Source organism: Hyla sarda, chromosome 4 (genome assembly GCF_029499605.1).
Source record: "Hyla sarda isolate aHylSar1 chromosome 4, aHylSar1.hap1, whole genome shotgun sequence".
Lineage (NCBI taxonomy): Eukaryota > Metazoa > Chordata > Amphibia > Anura > Hylidae > Hyla > Hyla sarda.
In genome coordinates, this window is record NC_079192.1 from 321,688,387 (window position 1) to 321,709,955 (window position 21,569).

A 21,569-nucleotide genomic window follows, 5' to 3' on the forward strand; every position below is an offset into this window, starting at 1 on the left:
TTACCTCCATAATCGCACATTTTTCCCATATCATGCAGCCCTACCATGGAGCACCAGCTACTACACCATTAAGTTTAGTGTACTGAACATAATCTATTAGTGACTAACTATGTTTGGTCCTTTTCCCAAAGATAGAGAGATTTATCAAAACCTCTGCACAGGAAAGTTGACCAGCTGCCCATAGAAACCAATCAGATTGCTCATATTTTTTCTGATGCATTTATGACAAATTTAAAGGAGTACTCTGGAGCAGACTACTCCTGCTCCGTCCTGCAAAAAAAATGAAAATAAACCATCACTCACCTTCCTGGGTTCCCGCAGAGCGCCACTACAGCTTATCGGTCCTCCGGTCCATCTTCTTCATACTTCCGTGTGAACAAAGAGTCATATGGCGCTTCGTTCACACGCAAGTATGAAGAAGATGGACCGGAGGACCAATCAGCTGTAGTGGCGCTCTGCTGGAACCCAGGAAGGTGAGTGATGATTTTAATTTTTTTGCAGCCCGGGCAGTAGTAGTCTGCTCCAGAGTACTCCTCTAAGAAGCAATCTGATTTGTTGCTATGGGCAACTGGACTACTCCTCTGCACATGTTTTTTTTTTCCTTGCACAGGGGCCATGCGAATCTTCTCTGTATCATTCTAATTATAGTATATGTGCTACCGAAGCAAGCACTCCTCTGCACAGGTTTTGATAAATCTCCCCCATACTTATTTTGTACAGAACCCAAAAGAGTGGTCTACTGCTCTATTAGGACCTGAACAAACAAACTACATTCAGGAAATGGCCAAAACATATTTTATTAGGATATTTAGGATGACTAAAAAACTAAATAAAATAAAAACAAACCATACTCATCTGCACTGATCCCTCTGGAACTGCCGATCGGCTGCCTACCGGTCTGATCTCTGGTTCTTATGACCTGTTGTTCACACAGGAACTGCCTGCTCTGACAGACACTGGGTAACCAGCTCCTTCAGGAACACCACATCACAGGAACCAGATAAGCAAAAGGGACTGGAACCACTAACAGAGTGGGAAAATGCAGGAGCAAAGAGAAGGAGAGTGGGATTTTTATTATTTTCATTTGGAGGGGACTTCGTAGAAGAAACTACTTAATGGGAGTGCCTACATAATAGGGGATTCCTAACATACATGACCACCCACCTACTGGGGGCTTCTCTACTTGCCTATCCTCTATGGGCTTCTACCTAAAAGGGTAGGGTTCCTTACCTACCTACTGCAGGGGATTTCCTACTTGCCTATCTTCTGGGGGCTTCTACCTCAAAGAGAAGGATTCCCTACATACTGCGGGCTTCTACCTCATGGGGGAGGGATTCCCTATCAAACTACTGGGGGCATATCTTAACTATGGGTGTCAGCGAGGGCCTCATGTTCAACTTTCGCCTAAGGCTTCACAAAGTTCAGAGCCACCTGACGACACAGACTCCATAACCCAAAGCATGTTTATTATTGCTGTGGAAACCGCAGTGGAATACCACAGATAAGCTCTACTGAATTGCTTCCTAAAAATAAAAAACACAACAGACGATCTTTCTGCAGTGAAACCATGCTGTGTGAACATAGTCTTACTGTGTCTACTTCTCTAATGAGTGCAAGACTCAGCACCTTCTCCATCAAGGGCCTATAGTGAAAGTAGGTACATAGGGGGGCATTTACTAAGGGGTTTAGTCATTTTTTTCTGACTATTTTTGGCGCAAAATTGTCGCAATTGCGCCTACCCTATAAATTGTGCGACTTTCCCTAGCAAGAGCTAGAAAGTCAAATTTTTTTTTCCCGCTTAATTTACGCAAGTTTTCAGTTTTGACTTGCAGTGGTCAGGAATTTATTAACTGAGACAGTCGCAGTTGCGCAATAAACTGTCGCAACGGCCGTAAAAATTGACTAAATTTACTCCAGCTCCAACATGGAGCAGGAAAAGCTGCTGCCGCCCGGGCTCCGACATACTTTCTCCCCGCTACCCTCACTGCGCTACCAGGACACTACAGTCACTACAGTGATTTACATCCCACCCCTCTCACCTGCCAGCGCCACACAACTCCCATCTGTCTGCTGTTGCAAGACTACAAGTCCCAGCATGGCCTTACAGTGAGGACACGCTGGGAGTTGTAGTCTTGGAGCAGCGGGAGCTGAGCGGCGCGGGCGGGAGACAAGGGGGGTAGCGGGGAGGCCGTATGAGGAGCCCGGGCGGCTGCACTGTAATGTCAGCCCGGGCTCCTGCCCTGAGAGCCATAGGCTTTGGCTGTCAGGGCATGCTGGGTGTTGTAGTTTTGCAACAGCTGGAGGGCCACAGTTTGCAGACCACTGGTGTGTGGTCTGTAAACTGTAGTCCTCCAGCTGTTGCAAAACTAAACAGCTGAAGGGGACCGGCGAAGAAGTTCACTTACCCTTCCGAGGCTCCAGCGACGATCGCTGACGGAGATCGTCGCGCGGCAGTGTCGTGCAGCGCTGGATCCTACGGAAGCCGGTAAGTTGCGCAAGCTTCCCAACCAGGGTGCCTCCAAATGTTGCAAGACTACAACTCCCAGCATGCCTGGACACCCTTTGGCTGTCCGGGCATGCTGGGAGTTGTAGTTTTGCAACAGCTGGAGGCACCCTTGCTGGGAAACACTGGCCTAAAACAGTGTTTCCCAACCAGGGTGCCTCCAGATGTTGCAAGACTACAACTCCCAGCATGCCTGGACAGCCATTGGCTGTCCGGGCATGCTGGGAGTTGTAGTTTTGCAACAGCTGGAGGCACCCTTGTTGGGAAACACTGGCCTAAAACAGTGTTTCCCAACCAGGGTGCCTCCAGATGTTGCAAGACAACTCCCAGCATGCCTGGACAGCCATTGGCTGTCCGGGCATGCTGGGAGTTGTAGTTTTGCAACAGCTGGAGGCACCCTTGTTGGGAAACACTGGCCTAAAACAGTGTTTCCCAACCAGGGTGCCTCCAGATGTTGCAAGACTACAACTCCCAGCATGCCTGGACAGCTATTGGCTGTCCGGGCATGCTGGGAGTTGTAGTTTTGCAACAGCTGGAGGCACCCTTGTTGGGAAACACTGGCCTAAAACAGTGTTTCCCAACCAGGGTGCCTCCAGATGTTGCAAGACTACAACTCCCAGCATGCCTGGACAGCCATTGGCTGTCCAGGCATGCTGGGAGTTGTAGTTTTGCAACAGCTGGAGGGCCACAGTTTGCAGACCCCTGGTTTGTGGTCTGTAAACTGTAGTCCTCCAGCTGTTGCAAAACTAAACAGCTGAAGGGGACCGGCGAAGAGGTTCACTTACCCTTCCGAGGCTCCAGCGACGATCGCTGTCGGAGATCGTCGCGCGGCAGTGTCGTGCAGCGCTGGATCCTACGGAAGCCGGTAAGTTGCGCAGGCTTCCCAACCAGGGTGCCTCCAGTTGTTGCAAGACTACAACTCCCAGCATGCCTGGACAGCCTTTGACTGTCCAGGCATGCTGGGGCTTGTAGTTTTGCAACATCTGGAGGCACCCTGGTTGGGAAACACTGTTTTAGGCCAGTGTTTCCCAGCCAGGTTGCCTCCAGATGTTGCAAAACTACAACTCCCAGCATGCCTAGACAGCCTTTGACTGTCCAGGCATGCTGGGACTTGTAGTTTTGCAACATCTGGAGGCACCCTGGTTGGGAAACACTGTTTTAGGCCAGTGTTTCCCAGCCAGGTTGCCTCCAGATGTTGCAAAACTACAACTCCCAGCATGCCTAGACAGCCTTTGACTGTCCAGGCATGCTGGGACTTGTAGTTTTGCAACATCTGGAGGCACCTTGGTTGGGAAACACTGTTTTATTCCAGTGTTTCCCAGCCAGGTTGCCTCCAGATGTTGCAAAACTACAACTCCCAGCATGCCTAGACAGCCTTTGACTGTCCAGGCATGCTGGGACTTGTAGTTTTGCAACATCTGGAGGCACCCTGGTTGGGAAACACTGGCCTAAAACAGTGTTTCCCAACCAGGGTGCCTCCAGATGTTGCAAAACTACAAGTCCCAGGTTGGGAAACACTGTGCCCGGCCTCCGCCCCACCTTACTGTAAGGGCATGCTGGGAGTTGTAGTCCTGCAGCTGGGGGCAGGGGACAAGCTTGTCACATTTATTATCACCTGCTCACACATCTCCTGCACCACACAACTACAACTCCCAGCATGTCCTTACTGTAAGGGCATGCTGGCAGTTGTAGTCGTGCGGGGCGGGAGATGTGTGAGCAGGTGATAATAAATGTACTAACCCATTTTTTTTGTTTTCTTCTCATTTCAGATCCGTTTATCCTGTGGACTCCTTCGGATTCGGTGGACTACTTCGATGACCAGCGTTTTTCTTTGTTTGATTTTAATAAAATGGTTAACGAGGGCTTGTGGGGGAGTGTTTTTTGTAATAAAAATTTTTTAAAACCTGTTGTGTTTTTTTCTTACTTTACTAGACAGGCTTAGTAGTGGAAGCTGTCTTATAGACAGAGTCCATTACTAACCTGGGCTTAGCGCTAGCCACAAAAACAGCTAGCGCTAACCCCCTATTATTACCCCGGTACCCAACGCCACAGGGGTGCCGGGAAGAGCCGGTACCAACAGGCCTGGAGCGTCAAAAATGGCGCTCCTGGGCCTAGGCGGTAACAGGCTGGCGTTATTTAGGCTGGGGAGGGCCAGTAACAATGGTCCTCGCCCACCCTGGGAACGTCAGGCTGTTACTGTTTGGTTGGTATTTGGCTGAGAATGAAAATAGGGGGGACCCTATGCGTTTTTTTTTTTTTAAATAAATAATTAAATATATTAAAAAAAAGCATAGGGTCCCCCTATTTTTATTCTCAACCAAATACCAACCAAACAGTAAGAGCCTGACGTTACCAGGGTGGGCGAGGACCATTGTTACTGGCCCTCCCCAACCTAAATAACGCCAGCCTGTTACCGCCTAGGCCCAGGAGCGCCATTTTTGACGCTCCGGGCCTGTTGGTACCGGCTCTTCCCGGCACCCCTGTGGTGTTGGGTACCGGGGTAATAATTGGGGGTTAGCGCTAGCTGTTTTTGTGGCTAACGCTAAGCCCGGTTTAGTAATGGACTCAGTCTATAAGACAGCTTCCACTACTAAGCCTGTCTAGTAAAGTAAAATAAAAATAAAACACAACAGGTTTTAAAAAAAATTTATTACAAAAAACACTCCCCCACAAGCCCTCGTTAACCATTTTATTAACATCAAGCAAAGAAAAACGCTGGTCATCGAAGTAGTCCACCGAATCCGAAGGAGTCCACAGGATACACAGATCTGTAGAAGAAGTAACCAAAAAAAAAAAAAGTGTAAGTACATTTAGGGAGAAAAAAACTGTGTTAAAAAAATGTAATAAACACACACACACACACACACACACACACACACTAAACGCCGTTTACCACTTCTGAGCCATGACTACAATTTACAGTGATCCCTCAACTTACAATGGCCTCAACATACAATAGTTTCAACATACAATGGTCTTTTCTGGACCATCGTAAGTTGAAACCAGACTCAACATACAATGCTACAGACAGTCCAGATCTGTAAAACGTGTCAATGGCTGGAAGAACCAACCAATCAAAATGGGCATTCACTGGTAAAACCCCTGTATTACTGAAGTGTATGCACTGACTGGTGTCTGGTATTACATGTTCTGTACACTTTACCTGTATCAGGGTTAGCTGCTCTTTTGGACATCAGGTGAGGGCGACTCCATTACTTGTTTGGGACATTGCCTGTACTGTACAGGACCCCTGAAGAAGCTCCTGTCCTCTACATAGACCAGTGTTTGCCAAGCAGGGTGGCCCCATTTTTTGCAAAACTACAACTCCCAGCATGCCCGGACAGCCTTTGGCTGTCCAGGCATGCTGGGAGTTATAGTTTTGCAACAGCTGGAGGCTCCCTGCTTGGGAAACACTGACATAGACAGTGAGTTACAGCTCCCAGCAGATCTTTCTTACTTTTATATGTAAGGATTTGCTTTATCTATATCAGTTATCTACTTATTTTTCGTTGTCACTTTTTCCTATTTTGGATGACATTTTGGTGCCTTTAGAACCAATTACCCTGTTTCCATAGAGTTATGGTCTCAACATACAATGGTTTCAACTTACAATGGTTTTCCTGGAACCAATTAATATTGTAACTTGAGGGACCACTGTAGTTATTGAATTATTTAGATGTGGTGAAAAAGCTAAAAAAAACTCAAAAACAAAAGATCCAGAAGGAAACCAGCAGCCAAACCTATTCAGACAGCAGGAAAAAGGAACAGACTATTTTTTCTACTACATGAAGTAAATTTCCCACTTTTGCCTATGTGTGCCAAATTTATTAATGCCGTGCAACAATTTAGTAAATTTGTCGCACATAGTCAAAAATGAAGTAGAAAAAAACAGGGTAAAAACCAGACTACATAGTAAAAGATTAGTAAATGCCCCCCATAATGAATTTATAGTCCACACCACTGGTCTATACCCTAACACTACTACCAAGTTATGAGGTCACTCTCTTTGTCCACATCTATACTGTTCCCAACAAAGTGTAATCCCTAGTGTGATCAGTCCACAGGTAGGGGAAGTGTGGTCCCATAGAAGCCCTCATGTAAACAGGTACCACTTGTATACAGCTTCTCTACAGGCTGGACATGATCACTAGATCTAGGATTGGCTCTATCAGGGATGTGGAAATCCTATCGCCCGACGACCGGGACAAGTAGTTTTGGGTGCCGGGCAGGTGAATTTGTCATTGATTTAGCACTGTATCGGGCAAGCAGGGACAGTATGACTTCCCCCTTATTTTTCTTTAATGCCGGTGTGAGGCGCAGGAGCGGATGCAAGTCTGCACCTCACACCGGCGCTCAGGGTGTATGTAGGCGGCGGCCCCCAGCTAATCGCAGAGCCAGAGGTCGCACGTTTGCATTACATAATTACCTACCCCTCCCGGAGGATGGAGGACGCAGCTACACATTACACAAGAAGACACAGCGGAGGGGGGGGGGGGGGGGGGGGGGGGGGGGGGAGAAAGGACGTCCACAGCTCGGTAAACAGCTCCCCCCTCCCCCTGCTCTGTCTCCACAGGACCTATTCCACCACGGGGAGGTTGCATGTTTGCACGGGGAAAACACAGAGCGGGGCGGGGGGGGGGGGAAGAGGACGTCCGGTGTGAGGTGAGATTTTCAAACCCATGCAACCTTACACCGGCCGGTGTGACTACAGCTCTGATGTCCACACATGGCCGGTGTGAGGTGGTTTTTTGCGCCCCCGTAGATCCATGAGTCCGCTCCTCCCCCAGCTCTCCGAACATTTCCGAAGCTGGAACTGGGGGAGGGCAGAGCAAGGGGAGAGAAAAGGTTCACGCCCACTCCCTCATCTCCCCTCCCTGAGCTCGGCTGGACGCAGATCTCTACGGCACGCCCCCCTCCCTGAGGACATAGATCGCCATGGCAGGTCCCCTCAAAGGGGGACATACTGCACGGGCTACAGGCTAAAGGGGGACAAAGGAGGACATACTGTACGGGCTAAAGACTGCACAAGCTAAAGGGGGACATACTGAGCTCTATGTGTAAAGGGGGACATACTGTATGGGCTAAAGGGGGACATTTAGCCCGTACAGTATGTCCCCCTTTACACATAGTGCAGTGCTCCCAATGAGCTCTATGTCCTCAGCTGGGGGAGATGAGGGAGGGGACCTGCCGTGGAGATTTACGTCCTCAGGGAGGGGGCGTGGCCGTAGAGATCTGCGTCCAGCCAAGCTCAGGGAGGTGAGGGAGGGGGCGTGAACTTTCTCCTTCCCCTTGCTCTGCCCTCCCCGAGCTCTAGCTTCGGAAATGTTCGGAGAGCTGGGGGAGGAGCGGACGCATGGATCTACGGGGGCGCAAAAAAAAACACCTCACACCGGCTCAGGTGAGGATGCCGAGAATGCAGGTGGCGGCGACAGGAAGGGTGGTTGTATATGTATGGTGTGAGTGTATGTATGATGTAGGGTGGGCAGCGGCAGGTGTGTGTATGATGTGTGTATGTAATGTATTATGTGGGGGGCAGCGGGCGGTGTATGTATGATGTGAGTGTATATATGATGTCTGTCTATGTAATTTATAATGTGTGTATGTAATGTATGATGTGTGTATGTCTGTCTGTGTGATGTGTATGTACTGTATGCTGTCTGTCTATGGCCCCGTTCACACTACGGAATTCTCACGGCTGAATTCTGCGAGGGGAGATTCTGCCTGGCAGCCGCCGCCGAACGTGCTTCGGCGCTAGGGCCGCGGGGCACTGAGCAGTCACCATTGACGGCTATGGTCCGCTCGCAGAATCCGCGCAAAGAATGAACATGTTTTTTCTTTGCGCCGAACACTCTCAGCGGCGGAAATGTCTGCCGATGAAATTCCGCAGTGTGAACGGGTCTCGCGGAGACCCATTCACACTAATGTTAAAGTTGACACCGCGGAATTGCGCCTGCGGAATTCCGCCCGGAAATTCCGCTGCAATTCCGTAGTGTGAACAGGGCCTATGTGTGATATGTATGTATGTAATGTATGTATGATGTCTGTCTATGTGTGTATGTAATGTATGATGGGGGGGGGGGCAGCGGCAGGTGTATGTATGATGTGTGCATATGTATGGTGTGAGTGTATGATGTATCTGTGATGTGTGTATGTAATGTATGATGTGGGGGGCAATGGCGGGTGTGTGTGTGTATGATATGGGGGCAGTGGCCAGTGTATGTATGATATGTGTATGCATGAATGTTTTGTATAGGGGTGGACTGTCACGTCAGGCGTTAGGGCAGTGCCCAAGGGCCCGTGGCTCGGGGGGGGTGGGGGGGTTTGCACTGCCGCTACCGCCAGTTGTGCTATGTAATTTTATTTATTTTTAGTGGCTTCTGGCCATGCGCACTAAATTGCACCCCCAGAATCCCACCATTCATACTCACCCGCCGACCAAGAGCCCCACGGATGCAGGCAAACACGCCCGAACCAAAACTACAACTTCCAGCATGTTGCACCATAACCTAAACTGTACAACTATAAAGTGTAACATGCTGGGAGTTGTAGTGTTGGTTCTGGTCAGCTGCAGAGCCATAGGCTGCATCAGGGCATGCTGGGTGTTGTAGTTACTAACTGCAATTCCCAGTATTCCTTGACACAGCCTATGGCTCTGCAGCTCAAACAAACCAAAACTACAACTTCCAGCATGTTCCACAATAACCTTAACTGTACTGCTATACAGTGCAACATGCTGCAACTCCCACACAACCATAGGCTGTATCAGGGCATGCTGGGAGTTGTAGTTATCTAGTAGCTAAATGCAACTTCCAGCATTTTCTGACACATAAATTAGAGTAAATAAAATGCACAACATAAACTGAAGAAGCAGAACAACCCCCCCCCCCCCCAGTAACACAGCGGTGTTCAGTGTTATCCAATCAAAAGACTCCATATATAAGTCCCTATGAAAAATAGTGATTAAAATAATTTTGAAAGTGCGTATATATGTGAATAAGCCCCTTTCCTAATATAAATTTCCAATTTTCTTTAAATAAAAATAATGTACAAAAATAAACATGAGTGGTATCGCTGCATGTGGAAATGTCCAGACTATTAAAATTTTAAATATAAAATATAAAGGAATCCTATCATCCCTGGTGGTCTAGTGGGGGGGGGGGGGGTCGTACTATTTTGGTTGAAATTATTTTATCTACCAGGACAAGTGGATTTTCTTGAGGGACAAGTAGATTGTGTTCAGCTTTAGTCCCTTGGACAAGTATTTATTTTTTTTTTTATTTCCACACCCCTGCTCTATGATAAGACTGAAGCAGAGGATCCCTACACTTATTGAGGAAGGGATCTAGTACAGGTACCACTTGTATACTGCTTCTCTACAGGCTGGACGTGATCACTAGATCTAGGATTGGCTCCATGATAAGACGGAAGCAGAGGATCCCTACACTTATTGAGGAAGGGATCTAGTACAGGTACCACTTGTATACTGCTTCTCTACAGGCTGGACATGATCACTAGATCTAGGATTGGCTCCATGATAAGACGGAAGCAGAGGATCCCTGCACTTATTGAGGAAGGGATCTAGTGCAGGTACCACTTGTATACTGCTTCTCTACAGGCTGGACGTGATCACTAGATCTAGGATTGGCTCTATGATAAGACTGAAGCAGAGGATCCCTACACTTATTGAGGATGAGATCTAGTGCAGGTACCACTTGTATACTGCTTCTCTACAGGCTGGACGTGATCACTAGATCTAGGATTGGCTCTATGATAAGACTGAAGCAGAGGATCCCTACACTTATTGAGGAAGGGATCTAGTGCAGGTACCACTTGTATACTGCTTCTCTACAGGCTGGACGTGATCACTAGATCTAGGATTGGCTCTATGATAAGACTGAAGCAGAGGATGCCTACACTTATTGAGGAAGGGATCTAGTGCAGGTACCACTTGTATACTGCTTCTCTACAGGCTGGACATGATCACTAGATCTAGGATTGGCTCCATGATAAGACTGAAGCAGAGGATCCCTACACTTATTGAGGATGGGATCTAGTGCAGGTACCACTTGTATACTGCTTCTCTACAGGCTGGACGTGATCACTAGATCTAGGATTGGCTCTATGATAAGACTGAAGCAGAGGATCCCTACACTTATTGAGGAAGGGATCTAGTGCAGGTACCACTTGTATACTGCTTCTCTACAGGCTGGACGTGATCACTAGATCTAGGATTGGCTCTATGATAAGACTGAAGCAGAGGATCCCTACACTTATTGAGGAAGGGATCTAGTGCAGGTACCACTTGTATACTGCTTCTCTACAGGCTGGACATGATCACTAGATCTAGGATTGGCTCCATGATAAGACTGAAGCAGAGGATCCCTACACTTATTGAGGATGAGATCTAGTGCAGGTACCACTTGTATACTGCTTCTCTACAGGCTGGACGTGATCACTAGATCTAGGATTGGCTCTATGATAAGACTGAAGCAGAGGATCCCTACACTTATTGAGGAAGGGATCTAGTGCAGGTACCACTTGTATACTGCTTCTCTACAGGCTGGACGTGATCACTAGATCTAGGATTGGCTCTATGATAAGACTGAAGCAGAGGATCCCTACACTTATTGAGGAAGGGATCTAGTGCAGGTACCACTTGTATACTGCTTCTCTACAGGCTGGACGTGATCACTAGATCTAGGATTGGCTCTATGATAAGACTGAAGCAGAGGATGCCTACACTTATTGAGGAAGGGATCTAGTGCAGGTACCACTTGTATACTGCTTCTCTACAGGCTGGACATGATCACTAGATCTAGGATTGGCTCCATGATAAGACTGAAGCAGAGGATCCCTACACTTATTGAGGATGGGATCTAGTGCAGGTACCACTTGTATACTGCTTCTCTACAGGCTGGACGTGATCACTAGATCTAGGATTGGCTCTATGATAAGACTGAAGCAGAGGATCCCTACACTTATTGAGGAAGGGATCTAGTGCAGGTACCACTTGTATACTGCTTCTCTACAGGCTGGACGTGATCACTAGATCTAGGATTGGCTCTATGATAAGACTGAAGCAGAGGATCCCTACACTTATTGAGGAAGGGATCTAGTGCAGGTACCACTTGTATACTGCTTCTCTACAGGCTGGACATTATCACTAGATCTAGGATTGGCTCCATGATAAGACTGAAGCAGAGGATCCCTACACTTATTGAGGATGGGATCTAGTGCAGGTACCACTTGTATACTGCTTCTCTACAGGCTGGACGTGATCACTAGATCTAGGATTGGCTCTATGATAAGACTGAAGCAGAGGATCCCTACACTTATTGAGGAAGGGATCTAGTGCAGGTACCACTTGTATACTGCTTCTCTACAGGCTGGACGTGATCACTAGATCTAGGATTGGCTCTATGATAAGACTGAAGCAGAGGATCCCTACACTTATTGAGGAAGGGATCTAGTGCAGGTACCACTTGTATACTGCTTCTCTACAGGCTGGACATGATCACTAGATCTAGGATTGGCTCCATGATAAGACTGAAGCAGAGGATCCCTACACTTATTGAGGATGGGATCTAGTGCAGGTACCACTTGTATACTGCTTCTCTACAGGCTGGACGTGATCACTAGATCTAGGATTGGCTCTATGATAAGACTGAAGCAGAGGATCCCTACACTTATTGAGGAAGGGATCTAGTGCAGGTACCACTTGTATACTGCTTCTCTACAGGCTGGACGTGATCACTAGATCTAGGATTGGCTCTATGATAAGACTGAAGCAGAGGATCCCTACACTTATTGAGGAAGGGATCTAGTGCAGGTACCACTTGTATACTGCTTCTCTACAGGCTGGACGTGATCACTAGATCTAGGATTGGCTCCATGATAAGACGGAAGCAGAGGATCCCTACACTTATTGAGGAAGGGATCTAGTGCAGGTACCACTTGTATACTGCTTCTCTACAGGCTGGACATGATCACTAGATCTAGGATTGGCTCTATGATAAGACTGAAGCAGAGGATCCCTACACTTATTGAGGAAGGGATCTAGTGCAGGTACCACTTGTATACTGCTTCTCTACAGGCTGGACATGATCACTAGATCTAGGATTGGCTCTATGATAAGACTGAAGCAGAGGATCCCTACACTTATTGAGGATGAGATCTAGTGCAGGTACCACTTGTATACTGCTTCTCTACAGGCTGGACGTGATCACTAGATCTAGGATTGGCTCTATGATAAGACTGAAGCAGAGGATCCCTACACTTATTGAGGAAGGGATCTAGTGCAGGTACCACTTGTATACTGCTTCTCTACAGGCTGGACATTATCACTAGATCTAGGATTGGCTCCATGATAAGACTGAAGCAGAGGATCCCTACACTTATTGAGGATGGGATCTAGTGCAGGTACCACTTGTATACTGCTTCTCTACAGGCTGGACGTGATCACTAGATCTAGGATTGGCTCTATGATAAGACTGAAGCAGAGGATCCCTACACTTATTGAGGAAGGGATCTAGTGCAGGTACCACTTGTATACTGCTTCTCTACAGGCTGGACGTGATCACTAGATCTAGGATTGGCTCTATGATAAGACTGAAGCAGAGGATCCCTACACTTATTGAGGAAGGGATCTAGTGCAGGTACCACTTGTATACTGCTTCTCTACAGGCTGGACATGATCACTAGATCTAGGATTGGCTCCATGATAAGACTGAAGCAGAGGATCCCTACACTTATTGAGGATGGGATCTAGTGCAGGTACCACTTGTATACTGCTTCTCTACAGGCTGGACGTGATCACTAGATCTAGGATTGGCTCTATGATAAGACTGAAGCAGAGGATCCCTACACTTATTGAGGAAGGGATCTAGTGCAGGTACCACTTGTATACTGCTTCTCTACAGGCTGGACGTGATCACTAGATCTAGGATTGGCTCTATGATAAGACTGAAGCAGAGGATCCCTACACTTATTGAGGAAGGGATCTAGTGCAGGTACCACTTGTATACTGCTTCTCTACAGGCTGGACGTGATCACTAGATCTAGGATTGGCTCCATGATAAGACGGAAGCAGAGGATCCCTACACTTATTGAGGAAGGGATCTAGTGCAGGTACCACTTGTATACTGCTTCTCTACAGGCTGGACATGATCACTAGATCTAGGATTGGCTCTATGATAAGACTGAAGCAGAGGATCCCTACACTTATTGAGGAAGGGATCTAGTGCAGGTACCACTTGTATACTGCTTCTCTACAGGCTGGACATGATCACTAGATCTAGGATTGGCTCTATGATAAGACTGAAGCAGAGGATCCCTACACTTATTGAGGAAAAGATCTAGTACAGATGCCGGGTCACCACAGCGCACACCCGGGTGTACAGAGAGGAGCCGAACATATCACGCGCGGTAATGACGACACATGTGACCGGTGACTAGCAGCATGGCGCCGCCGGCTATACTCACGGAGTGCTGCGGTCGCTATATTCATTCGCCACAGTCTCGATTCCTCCAGCTCGGGCGACCGCTACGTAGCAGCTCTGGAAGCCCAGATCGATTCCCACCACCGACATGACGGCAGCCCGACACACTGGCAGCGAACAGTACGGGGATGCGCAGACTGGCCGCACTACACTCCACCACGGGGAGATGAATGGAGCTGGAGAAGATCTCGAAAGATCTCGCTGTCAAAGGAGGAGTAAAGGAAAGGAACAGCGCCGGCAAATCTCGCGATGCCTCCTACGTCATAGCCTCTGCCGAACCTGACCAATCTGCTCCTCCCTGCGCCTCTGCACAACCAATGAGCGTCACAAGGAGTCATGACGTCACTGGAAGGAGCAGGAGGCGCCTGGTGACTAAGCTCCCTCCTCAACGCATCGATTTTCCTTTCAAGGGGAAGGGGCGGAGTTCCGCTGCCGTCGCCTTTTGCGTCATACGCACGTTGATGCAGTTGCTACGGATACTTTAGGGAAGGGGGGCAGTTCCGCCTTTTTAGGCCGTGTTTAGCCATAGCCATGAATATGCTATTGGGGGGCAATTGATGGGGATAGTTTGAGATTATTCAATGGGAAATGGATTCTGCTCTGGGCTTCAGTTATGTATATGTGTTTTACTTTTCTAGTGTATAAAACGTTATACATTAAAAATGAAAACCCAGTGTGAAACCATATTAATTTAATTAAAGGAGTAGTGCAGCGAAAAATAACATATCCCCTATCTGAAGAACAGGGGAAAAGTTATAGATCACAGGGGTCCGAGCACTGGGAAACCCCCTTGATCTCCTGAACGGTGCTCCGGGAATTCTGCCGGAAGCGGACATTCCGAACCCCGCAGCAATTTGTGGACGACACACTCCCTCCATGTATCTTAATGGGGCATGTTGGCTGGTGCTCTGTGCTGGTGCATACCTGAAACGCGTTGATGCTTGTTGTGAGTTGCTTGATGGCTGTTATCCCGCTTGCATGCGGTTTTATGGGATCCGAATAAAATTACATTCATCGCTACCACTGGCTATCTTTGCTGATAGATTTTGTTTGTTTATCTTGATTCCCTAAGGCTAGGTCCACACTGTGTTAGGGCTTCCCTCATACATATACATCAGCATCCCACCGAAAACAGGTTGCCAACTTATACTGCAACGCAGGGCCAGTGATGCTATTAATTTAAATAACTGTATGCAATATTTTTAGAGGACTGATGGCCACGAACTTTAACTCTGGGCCATTGAAATGAACACTCATGGGGCATTACCTCCCCTGTGCGTAATTGAATTACCGAACACACAACTTTAGTTCCACCCATCAGAAGTATATATGTGTGAGATACACACAAAGAACACTGAGTCAAGTTTTCAAGCATAACTAAAGTGGACGTGTGACTGTGCTGCTAATCGGACTAAGGAAAAAAAATATTAAAATACAAAATCTATGCTTCCCAAACGTCCCAACAGCAACACAATGATGGGGAGTTATTCCCCCCAATGAGGAGGGTCTCATTGATTTGCATTGTTTAGAACAGACCCATCAAAGGCTGTCTGGGAAGAGGAGATGGAATCAGGCCTATAATTGTCTGAAAAAAATTCACAGGGGTAGGCCAGGTAGCAGCCTGGTATAGCCTCAATAGGAATAGGCTTTAGCAAAGTCGTGAGAGGGTTATCCTGCCATGGAATAGCATTCAAAGATACAATCCAAAGCCCATTGGGAAATAAATTGTTTAGAAGGTACTGGAAAGATTAAGATGTTTAAATATAAGTAATTTACAAATCTGTTTAACTTTCTGGCACCAGTTTAATGGCACCCTTTTAATGATACACTTTAGGCACCTTACCATGTCCAGATGTCTTAGGTTGTCTTCCTTGCCCTAGGAAGAATCTAAGGGGAAAAATGAAGGTAACAGTTAACAGACTAGTTAATATTGGAATTTAGGAATAAAGGATGGTAGAAACCTGAAGACACCTTTATTCCTCGTCCACCATGACAGCCACCAGAGAGATGGTCCCCTTGGACCTAATAGGAACAGGAACAGAGAGTTTAAAAGCCCCTCCACTCCCACCATTCCTCAGTGTTGTGTCTGTTGTGGACTTCAGATTTTTTTCTTTAATTTTATCTTTTTCCCTGGGGAGGGTTGCGGTCTCCTCTGGAGCCCCTAAACCATTTCTCCCCCTTAGTCACTGGGAACTTGTCCCGGCCTATGGGCGCGTGGGGGACTGCGCTCCAGTGGAGCTATATGTCCCCACACTAAGGATACTGCGGTATCCTCCGCCCATGTGCCTCGCGCGGGCTACATGTACCTTCATGCCGGTTCCTTGGGTTCGGCGGCGCTCCAGGGGACTGTCGGCGGGGGCTCTGTGAGCTGTCGGCGGTCTCCTGGGGTCTGCGGCGGTGTATGGACTGCTGCTGCACGGTTTCCTGGCTTCCCCGTGGGACGCTGCGTGAGTGTGCAGCACTTAATTCTGTCCGAGGGAAGCCGGGCGCTTTGAGCGTGGATCGGAAGTTCCGGGCTGTACGGAGGTGCCGGCGGGGCGGATGTGACGTCACAAGGCGCCAAAATTTGAATTTCCTGTTTGATAAAGGTAGGAAAATCAGTGTTATCTTTGTCTATGATTGTCCTGTGGCTACCATGGACTCACAGGCTTCCTCCAAGGCTGATGCTATGGAGCAGCTTGTTTCTCCAGCTGTGAGTATTTTCCTGCATATTTTCTGCTGCAAATACTTCTCTGTTTAGCTTCTGATTTGTGGTTCCTTCTTTCTTAAGGAAATAAGGAACCTTCACAAAAACCTAAAGCGAAAATTCGCAAATGCGTTATGTTATGCTAAACTTCCAGAGACATATAAAAAACAATTATGCAAAAATTGTATATCTTAAGTAGTTCAAGAAGAGAAACCATGTATTTCTGAAGATATGCGATCACTTATTCGCCAAGAAATACAGTCATCTCTGGCCGAACTTAATTCCGTCTTCTAGCAGTCAGTCGTCCATGAATGTTCCGTCTGCTGTTAATGTATATCCGACTTTCACCAGTGCTGAGCCAGCTAATGTTTCTTCTGTTGCTACTGGTTACCTACCTAGTAACCCCAGGGATGTGGAATTTCTATCGCCCGACGCCCGGGACTAGCAGTTTTGGGCGCCGGGCAGGTGAATTTGTCCGGCCCTTAGCCCGCAGGCAGGGCCGGACCTGACAAGTGCGGCGGATCTGCAGTCTGTATGGAGCGGGCTCCCGACTCCTGCCCGCTCCATACTCTGCAGCCTGTGTCCTCCGAAGCAGAGCAGGGGAGATGAGAAGCTGTGTATTTGTCTTCTCTCCCCTGCTCTGCAGACGTGCGGGGGGAGATGAGGGGACGTGGCTTCTTGCTCCCCGTGCAGACCTGCGTCCTCTGCCTTCACTCCCCCCAGCTGTAGCTTCGGAGAGCTGAGGGGAGGAGTCACGTCTGCACAGGGAGATGCTTGCGGCGCTCTGCAGTATGTATGGAGTGGGCACGGGATTCCTGGCCGCTCCATACTCTGCTGCCCCCCGCTGTTCTTAGTAGCCGGGGGCCGCCGCTAATAGCCAGCATGCGGCGATCGCCGCGGCTGGCTATTAACCCTTTAGATCGCCGCTGTCAAAGCTGACAGCGGTGTCTAAAGGTACATGTGAATAATCCCTGGTAGGCTAGTGGGGTGGATCGCCCCCCCGCAGCGCGATCGCAGGGGGTTGATCCACTATGGAGGTAGCCGGAGGACTTACCTCTGCTTCCTCCTGTCCCGGCTCTGTCATTGATAGATCCTGGCTGGACCAGGCTCTATCAATGGATCACAGAGCTCACAGATTAATAGAGTTCAATAGACCTCTATTCATCTGTATGAAGAATCTAATGATTCCTCATATAAGTGTAAAAAAATAAAATAAATAAAATAAAATAAAAAAGTTTTAATAAAAGTTTGAAAGACACACATTAACCTAGTGGTCTTCAAACTGTGCCCCTCCAGATGTTACAATACTACAATTCCCAGCATGCCAGGACAGCCGTTGGCTGTCCGGGCATGCTGGGAGTTGTAGTTTTGCAACATCTGGAGGGCCACAGTTTGAAGACCGCTGCATTAACCCCTTCCATGTTAAAAGTTCAAATCACCCTTTTCCTATATAAAAACATAATAAAAATAAACATATTTGGTATCGCTTCGTGCGTAACTGTACAATCTATGAAAATATAACATTATGTATCCCTTACGGTAAATGTAAAAAAAAAACACCAAACCACAGAATTGCAATTTTTATAATATCCCAGAAAAAAAAACTTAAAAAGCAATTAAAAAGTCAGATCAATACCAAGATGGTACCAATACAAAAAAACAGATTATGGCGCAAAAAATGAGCCCTCATACAGCCTGGTATGCGGAAAAAAAATAAAGCTACAGGGGTTAAAAAATGGCAATTAAAAAAATTTGAAAAAGTCCAGAATTTGTAAAACATAACGTAAACGATACAAATCTGGTATCGCTGTAATCAGACGCCTAAAGTATAAAACTAACATGTTATCTGACCACAAGGTAAATGGCGCAGAAAAGAAAACCACCAAATCTGCTAAATTATCTTTTACTATTTCAATTTCACTTCCCTTTATATATATATATATATATATATATATATATATATATATATATATATATTTGGTTCGGAGAATATGTTATTGAAAAATTAAAAGGTATCATTATAGTAGGTAGTTATGGCTATTATAGGGCGAGGAGGAAAAAATTAGAGCGTAAAAGCGAAAATTGGCCCGGACAAGTGGATCGTCATGAGGGACAAGTAGATTTTGCTCCATTTTTGTCCTGTGGACAAGTAGTTTTTTTTATAAAATTTCCACACCCCTGAACCCTCTTCTGTATTCATCTGGTTATATGCCTAATTTACAACCTGCTATTCCTTGTGGCAGTGGGAGTCTGGTTAAAGTCGGAGATATTCAGCCTCCAGCTAAAAGACCCAAAGTGGTTCCGGATTCTGATTCTGGGGAGGAGGATCTTGTATCTAGATCCGACATAGAGGGTATGGAAGAAGGAGAGATTTCTCCAGGACCCTCTAAGCCAGTAAATACTAAAAAAAAATTTGCATCTGAAGATACTGAGACTCTCCTTAAGGCAGTTAGGGACGTCATGGGTATTCAGGATGAAGAACATCCTATGACTATTCAGGACAAAATGTTTGGTGGGTTGAGGCCCAGGAAAAGAATGGTCTTTCCCATTCATGAGAATATTAAAAGTATTATTGTTGATGAATGGCAGGAGCCGGAGAAGAGACTGGTACTACCTAAAGAGTTCAGATCTCGGTTTCCTTTTGATGATAAAGATGTGGACCTATGGTCTGATATACCTAAAATAGACGTTCAGGTTACTAAAGTTGTAAAGAAGATGTCTTTGCCCTTTGAAGATGCCTCTCAGCTGAGAGACCCATTGGATAGGAAAATGGAGGGGCTCTTACGTAAAACGTGGGATTCTACTTCAGCAATGTTAAATCCTAATATTGCTGCCACTAGTGTGGCTAGAGCACTGTATGTGTGGCTTTCTCAATTAGAAGATCATATTGAAAATAAAACGCCTAGAGAGGATCTTCTATCATCTATTCCCATGTTGAAGTTAGCAACAGGTTTTCTGGCAGACGCCTCAGTGGAGACGGTCAGAAGGGCCGCTAGATCGTCCGCTCTCTCAAATTCTGCAAGGCGGGCTTTATGGCTTAAAAACTGGACGGGTGATAACACTTCTAAATCTAGATTATGTGGTGTTCCCTGTCTAGGTAAAGTAATGTTTGGCCAACCATTGGACGACATCCTCGAGAAGGCGGCGGATAGGAAAAATAAATTTCCTGAAGAGAAATCTAGGCAACCGCCGAAAACTTTTTGTCCCCAAACAAGAAACAAGTTCTCAAACTTTAGAGGTAAGGGGAAGTCGGGGAGGTGGAGCTACCAAAAGGGGGGTAAAGGAAAAGACTTTATCCTTAACCCCTCCCAACCTCCCAAAAAACAATGACATGATACCTGTAGGAGGGAGACTGAGGTTTTTTCTTCATCAGTGGTCAACAATAACCTCAAACTCCTGGATCCTGAATCTGATAAAATCAGGATACAGGATAGAATTCTCGTCTCTCCCTCCTCCCAGATTTTTTGTCTCAAACCAATCTTCTCCTACTCTTCAGTCCAGGATGATAGAGGGCGTCCAAAATCTGCTTCATCTGGGTGCCATTTCCCGCGTTCCTGTTTCAGAACAGGGCAAGGGTCACTATTCTTCCCTGTATTTCTTCTTATTTTGTGACGTCGCATATGGTATTTTGGGTATAGAATTAATTCCTCTTGAGTTTGGTTGCTGCATCATTCATTGCTGTGATGGCACCCGGGCCAATCGGGAGCGGATGGCAAGCAGATTACATCTTGGCCTCTGGGTCCACACCCTAATTTGGGCTACAGTGGGGATCAAAAGTTTGGGCACCCCAGGTAAAAATTTGTATATGTGCATAAAGAAGCCAAGGATAGATGAAAAAATCTCCAAAATGCATCAAATTATAGATTAAACATTCTTATAATATGTCAACAAAAGTTAGATTTTATTTCCATCATTTACACTTTCAAAATAACAGAAAACAAAAAAATGGCATCTGCAAACGTTTGGGCACCCTGCAGAGTTAATATCTTGTCCTGCCCCCTTTGGCAAGTATCACAGCTTGTAAACACTTTTTGTAGCCAGCCAAGAGTCTTTCAATTCTTGTTTGAGGTATCTTTGCCCATTCTTCCTTACAAAAGTCTTCCAGTTCTTTGTGATTTCTGGGCTGTCTGTCACGCACTGCTCTTTTAAGGTCTATCCATAGATTTTCAATTATGTTGAGGTCAGGAGATTGTGAAGGCCATGGCAAAACCTTCAGTTTACGCCTCTTGATGTAAACCCCCATGGATTTCGATGTGTGTTTAGGATCATTATCCATTTGCAGAAGCCATCCTCTCTTTAACTTCAGCTTTTTCACAGATGGCATCAAGTTAGCATCCAAAATTTGCTGAAATTTTATTGAATCAATTTTTCCTTCTACTTGTGAGATGTTCCCTGTGCCACTGGCTGCAATACAACCCCAAAGCATGATTGATCCACCCCCATGCTTAACAGTTAGACAGAGGTTCTTTTCATTAAATTCTGTTCCCCTTCTTCTCCAAACATACCTTTGTTCATTCCGGCCAAAAAGTTCAAGTTTAACCTCATCGGTCCACAGAACTTGTTTCCAAAATGCATCAGGCTTGTCTATATGTTCATTTGCCAAGTTCAAACGCAGATTTTTGTGGTGAGGACGTAGAAGAGGTTTTCTTCTGATGACTCTTCCATGAAGACCATATTTGTACAAGTATCTCTTTGTAGTGGAATAGTGTACCACAACTCCAGTGTCTGCCAGATCTTTCTGGAGGGATTGTGCAGTCAAACATGGGTTTTGAATAGTTTTTTTCACAATCCTGCAAGCTGTTCTGTCTGATATTTTTCTTGGTCTTCCAGATCTTGCTTTAAAGGGTAGCTCCCACCATCCTATTTTTTTTTATGTCCCTGC

General features: G+C 46.6%; 1 protein-coding gene and 1 non-coding gene across 3 annotated transcripts in view; both read right to left on the minus strand.

Annotated features, from left to right (window-relative positions):
• The window catches only part of HSPA4 (heat shock protein family A (Hsp70) member 4), a 97,889-nt gene that overhangs the window by 57,838 nt on the left and 18,482 nt on the right, over positions 1 to 21,569 (minus strand). The window contains exon 1 of one of the 2 annotated variants that reach the window (XM_056574930.1): positions 13,985 to 14,411. The exons of the other annotated variant lie outside the window; for it this stretch is intronic. Coding sequence (XP_056430905.1) covers positions 13,985 to 14,091 — 107 coding nt within the window. The 5' untranslated portion in view covers positions 14,092 to 14,411. Of the gene's footprint in view, positions 1 to 13,984; positions 14,412 to 21,569 lie in introns of those variants that run through there. 2 annotated transcript variants of the gene reach the window in all.
• On the minus strand, positions 565 to 672 carry LOC130268130 (U6 spliceosomal RNA). Its single transcript, XR_008843493.1, has one exon. It is a non-coding gene; the product is annotated as a U6 spliceosomal RNA (small nuclear RNA).